The sequence below is a fragment of the Primulina eburnea genome, chromosome 11 (assembly GCF_022965805.1).
Source record: "Primulina eburnea isolate SZY01 chromosome 11, ASM2296580v1, whole genome shotgun sequence".
NCBI lineage: Eukaryota > Viridiplantae > Streptophyta > Magnoliopsida > Lamiales > Gesneriaceae > Primulina > Primulina eburnea.
The window spans coordinates 19,384,307-19,390,110 of NC_133111.1; the positions used below are offsets into that span (position 1 = coordinate 19,384,307).

At 35.5% G+C, this 5,804-nt stretch overlaps 1 protein-coding gene across 1 annotated transcript; it reads right to left on the bottom strand.

Annotated features, from left to right (window-relative positions):
* Window positions 1-2,271: 2,271 nt before the first annotated feature.
* Window positions 2,272-2,712, bottom strand: LOC140805449 (uncharacterized). The gene has a single exon (XM_073161720.1). It carries the CDS (start codon window positions 2,710-2,712, stop codon window positions 2,272-2,274), a length of 441 nt encoding a protein of 146 aa, XP_073017821.1.
* Window positions 2,713-5,804: the final 3,092 nt, after the last annotated feature.

The following is a 5,804-nucleotide window of genomic DNA, read 5'->3' on the forward strand; positions in this document are numbered from 1 at the left end:
ATCTTGATTCTGTTAATATGAGATTTTAATTATATTAACATGAGATTATTGAAGTTGAGCTAATGTGATTATGGGCGGGCCATTACGAGACCAAATTAAGCCAAGTATACGAATTGCATAACTTGGGGACAGAGAGTCTAGCGCCCGAGCGGTAGTTTTTGACCGCCCGAGCGCCAATGTTCATCAAGTAATTGTCGCGGGCAGAAGAGTTGGCACCCGGGCGGTAGTTTTTGACCGCCCAAGAGACAAGGGTGCACTTTGAAAATGCATGGGCAGAGAGGACCGCGCACGAGCGGTAAATTACCACCGCCCGAGCGCCGACCCAATTTCAAGAAAATGTGTCACCTAGTCTCGGACATGCAAGTTGGTAAATATATATATATATATATATATATATATAAATATATATATATATATATATATATATATATATATATATATATATATATATATATATATATATATATACAGATAAACACTTGCAAATTTTCAGAAGAAAAGAGAAACACCGAGAATCTCCGCGAAAATCCTTACGCCTTTATATTTCAATCCGTCCGTTAGATTTTAAATCCGACTTCGGTACCGAGTTCCTATCAACGCAGGCTTCAACTGGACGTAAGTTTTATTACATTTGGATGTGATTTGAAAATATGATGTTGTAGGAATTTGATAGAATTCATATATGATGTTCTTGACATAGTAGACATCATAGAATCAAAGTCAGATTAAGAAACAGATTGAATATGGAATTGTTATGAATTTTAGAGTTGAATTGACTGAGAAGTGATATCAGATTTGTACGGTGGTTGATTGTAAATGTTTGGAATTGATATATACTGATATAGTATTATCAGTATAGCAAGATTGTACTGTTATACTATCACAATTTGATAAAACAGAGATGTTGTAATTTGATTAGAATATTGACACAGAAAATTGATATTGTCATTGCCAGATTGAACAGTGACAGATTTTGAATCGAGACTTCGATTGTATCAGAGCGACAGTAAGAAAGGTATAAATAAATGTTGATTCGGGATTGCACAACTCGAGTTAGGTTTGACTTGAGTTTCCCTAAATCACATACTTTATTTTATTGCATTGATATTTGCAGATTATCAGATTGATATGTTAATCTATTGACTTAGGACAGAGTCAAAGTTTGAGTCTAGGACAGATCAGCTTAGCTAGGGCAGAACCGCCGAGTCTTTCTCAGAACCGATAAGACTCTAGACTTACGGTGTATCGATGAACTTTAGATGTAGATCGACGTCTATCGTAGACACTCGATACAGCATACCAAAGTCAAAATTAGATTGAGATCCCTAGATTTGAAATAAGATAAGATTAGATCACGAGTCATTGATTTAAATACAGATTCATTTTTGTTCATGTAGTCAGATTGGATACATGTTTTATTGACTGTTTATGCTTTTATATATGTTTTATATGATTGCATTGATACATTGTTTATACTGGGATATTTATATCTCACCGGAGTTATCCGGCTGTTGTCTTGTCTGTATGTGTGCATGGCAACAGGTGGGACAGGTTCAGGGTCACAGAGATGAAGAAAGATCGAGTTAGAGTCGAGACTACGGACTTGGACTAGAGATAGGGTTTAAACACTTGATAGTTAGTTGTTAAACCTGAGATGTGTATGATTGTTCATTTTATCAGATTTATACTTTTATACTGATATGTATAGGAGTTTGATTCCATTACCTTCCGCATTTAAAAAAATAATTTTAGACCCTGTTTATTATAATTGATTAATTAGTCTCAATCATGATTTAAAAGATGATTAGCGTCCGGGTCCCCACAAAACTAGTGAGCCAAAATAATATAAACCCTCTCTCCTTCAATTTTCTACATTTCACCTACCATTTTATACATTTCTTCTTCAATCTGGTGAGGTATCTGTCTCGATGATCCCCCACTCTGAGATATATAACTGCCATGGTTAGGACACACTCGAGCATAGTGTCCCATCTGGTTACACAAGTGGCAAGCTCCTGAGACTCCTCTACACTGATCGGTATAATGTCTACCACCACACTGACCACAAGTCGAGCCTGAATAACCAGTACTCTAAACTGAACCAGACTGTCTTGATCCACTATTACTCGAAAAATTACTCGCATGCCTCTTAAATTGCTTGCCTCTAGCCTTAAACTGCTCTCTTATGTTGCCACTGTTACCGCCACTATTAGCATGTCTGAATTGTTGTCGATACTGTGGCTGTTGGGGTCGTTGCATATACTGAGGACCTCACTGTCTAATGATTCTGGTTTCAGCTTCCTTGGCTCGATCAAAAGTCTCAGCAAAAGTTTTAGGCATTCTGATATTAACCAAGGTAAAGATATCAAGGTTAAGACCATTTATGAAGTGATCGGCCTTAGCTTCTTCATCGGATACTACATGAGGAGCAAATCTCAGTAAATTTGAGAACTTAGCGACAGAATCCTCAATATTCAGATTTCCCTGCTTTAAATTTGCAAACTCGACTCCCCTATCTTTCCTGTAAGAGGTAGGAAAGAAACGCTGATAAAATTCATATTTAAAGATATCACAGGTAACAATCGTACCTCGACCCTCTAAAGCTTTCTTTGTCATGATCCACCAACTTTTAGCAACATCTAATAACTGATAAACAACTAACTTGATTCTACGATCGTCTGGATACTCAAGAGATTCTAATATCTGATCCATATTCTCCAACCAGTCCGCACACTCTGACGCATTCTCTGTACCCTTAACATCGGTGGATGCAAAGACTAAAATCTGGCTATTAGTATCTCCATCGAAGTCGGGGTTATATCCATCTAAGTATGAGTAGCACTGCCCTGATCTTGTGCCACTGGTATGTTTTGTCTAGGTCTACCGCGACCTCTACCTCGAGTAGACATGTCTAATATACAAAAGATCAAACACAAATAAAATCACAATATCACAATCATCTCAATATTGTATCAATCATCTCTAGCTTTCGAGACTCAATAATCTCAAAAATCTCGAATAAAGCTCAACAATATAATATTTCAATTATAATCGTGTATTTCACATTATGGCACAGTGAAAATATTAGCAAAAATATCACATGATCAAGCAATTCGAACTGACTCAATCTACCCTCTTCCCAAATATCTTAGGCTCTGATACCACATAATATGGAGCCCTGTTGCGACTCTGATTGTTGCACTCCCAAGAGCAGGTTGTCCACAAGTAGTATAATTCGATGAGTCCGATATCGTATCCACAGGGAAGCTAAGGTACGTACAAGTCCACTAAAATGTCTTTTTGTTTTGTTTTGTTTTTGTTTCTTTTTAATTTTAATTGTTTGAATCTTTAATGGGTAAATTTTAATTGTTTCAAATTTTAGTTTAAGTAGTTGATATTAAAAGATCCACTCTTGGTATTTTAATAAAGTTAACATTAACGAACAATATTGAAATCCACTTAATAAAATGGTTCCAATATATTAAATAATCATATTTATATTATATTATATATTATTATCTTATAAGTATATAATATATACCAAAACTTATAAATGTGGTCAAGTATTTATTGTGCTCTATATATTTGTAAACACTAAATCAAGGTTTCCACTTTAAATGGTCGGTAAAACCAAACTAACTTTTAAATGATACCACGAAATTAATATTATGATATATTTATATATAGTAAATCAAGGTTCCCACTTTAAATGGTTGGTAAAACAAAACTAACATTTAAATGGTACCAAGAAATTAATATTATAATATATTCATATATAATAAATCAAGGCATCCACTTTAAATGGTTCTAATATTTAAATGGTTCCAAGTATTTAGTGTAACATATAGCAACAATAAATCAAAACTCCCACTTATAAGTAGGGTATAAAAATACTTAAAGAAATTGTTAGACATGAATTTTATTGTGGCGATGATTAACTAAAACCAGCAGACCAGAACAGTAGACAAACTTATCAGAAGCTACTGGTCTAATAAAACTAAACCAGTAGAAAGGATAGTAATACAAAACCAGTAGAGGACGTTTCCTAACGTTGCTACCTTTATTGTTACCGTTAAAGAGTTCCTAGTACTAGTATTAATTGCAGTATTAAATACTATACGGAGTCATTTAATGCATTTTACCCAATTAAGTATAAAACAAGACTGATTGTTTTATAGCTTTTTTGCAGGAACTTCTTTTGGTAATAAAGCTGATTGTATCAGTTATCTGGAGACATCCTCTGATTGTGAACGTTGAACTCAGTCGATTATATATACTTGGATCAAATCCTTATACGACACTTCACTTTATATAATATCATCTTTCAAGGAACAAAGCCATTTTTCTCTTATCAGACAAATCTCGAAATTCCTTGAGTACTTAAAGTTCAACACAAAGAAAAGTAGCACACGCTTCATAGCTAATATCTGATCTTTCGAAGATCATCTCGTGCTACTGATTCTTACACTCTTCACAATCTTTACATCACTTATACTTTATCAGGAAGAGTTTGTAATCTGAAAAGAGTCTTTTCAGAACTTTGTGTTTCGTACTTTTGTGAGTTGAGAAACTAAGAGTTTCAATAGGCCGAGGTATAAGTCCTTCTGAAGTGGGTGTGTACAAGAGTTGTACTGTAGTATCAAAAGTCTTTTAGTTATACCTTCTGGAAACAGGAGTAGGGGAGACGTAGAAGAGTTTATCTTCGAACTTCCATAAACAACTGCTGCCTACTGCTTTATTGTCTTTCAACTACTTCATCAGATTGTTTCCGCACGTTTTATTGTAATCAGGTGAAAGTACGCACAAGATAAACTACTATCCCTAACAGGATTTTAGTACCTCATCAGAAAACAAAGAAAAAAGAGTAGAGTTTATTCACCCCCCTCTAAACTCAACTTCGATCCTCAACAATTGGTATCAGAGCGGGTTATTCTTGTTCGTGAAAAACTACAAAAAATGGCACACTTCAGCAAGATCCTTATGTTCTCTAAGGAAGATTTCGATGACTGGAAGATCAGAATGCAAGCTCATCTTGCTGCACAAGATGATGACATGTGGTATGTCATCACAGATGGTCCACTGAAAATATTAAAGTCTAATACAGCTGTTGCTGTTACTGAGGGTGCACCACAGATGGTTGAAAAATCAAGAAGTGAATGGACCAGTGAAGATAAGAAGAAGGCCAACCTTGATAATGTGGCGAAGGATCTATTGTATAAAACTCTAGACAAGAACACTTTTAGCAAGATCAAAATGTGTTCTACTGCAAAGGATATTTGGGAGAAGCTCATCCAGATATGTGAAGGAAATGAGCAAACGAAAGAAAACAAACTGTCTGTAGCAATGCAGAAGTTCGAAAATCTAAAAATGAGAGCTGGTGAAACTCTAAACGAGTTTGATGAAAGATTCAGCAGCCTGGTAAATGAGCTAACAGCTCTGGATAAAGAGTATAACAACAGAGAAATAGCTCTCAAGGTGATTAGAGCCTTACCCAGAGAATGGGATTTTAAAACAATGGCTATGAGAGTATCCAAAGACTTGAGCAATTTGGAACTGCACGACTTATTTGCAGATCTGAAAGCCTACGAGTTTGAATTGGAAGTAAGGAGTGGAGAAGAGCCTTCAAACCTACCTACCAAGGCCCTTGCTGCTACTGCTACTGCTTTTACTGCTACTGCCACTACCTCTTCTACTGCTGCTGCAGTTGTACCTCAGGCATTACCTACTGTGATCATTGACAATACATTGGAGAAGACTGCTGAACAAATCAGTAGTGATGCTATGTCCTTATTTGTAAAGAAATT

What these genes read in the sequence shown, in the direction of transcription:
- LOC140805449 (XM_073161720.1), bottom strand. Translation starts at nt 2,712, where the DNA reads ATGGATCAGATATTAGAATCTCTTGAGTATCCAGACGATCGTAGAATC.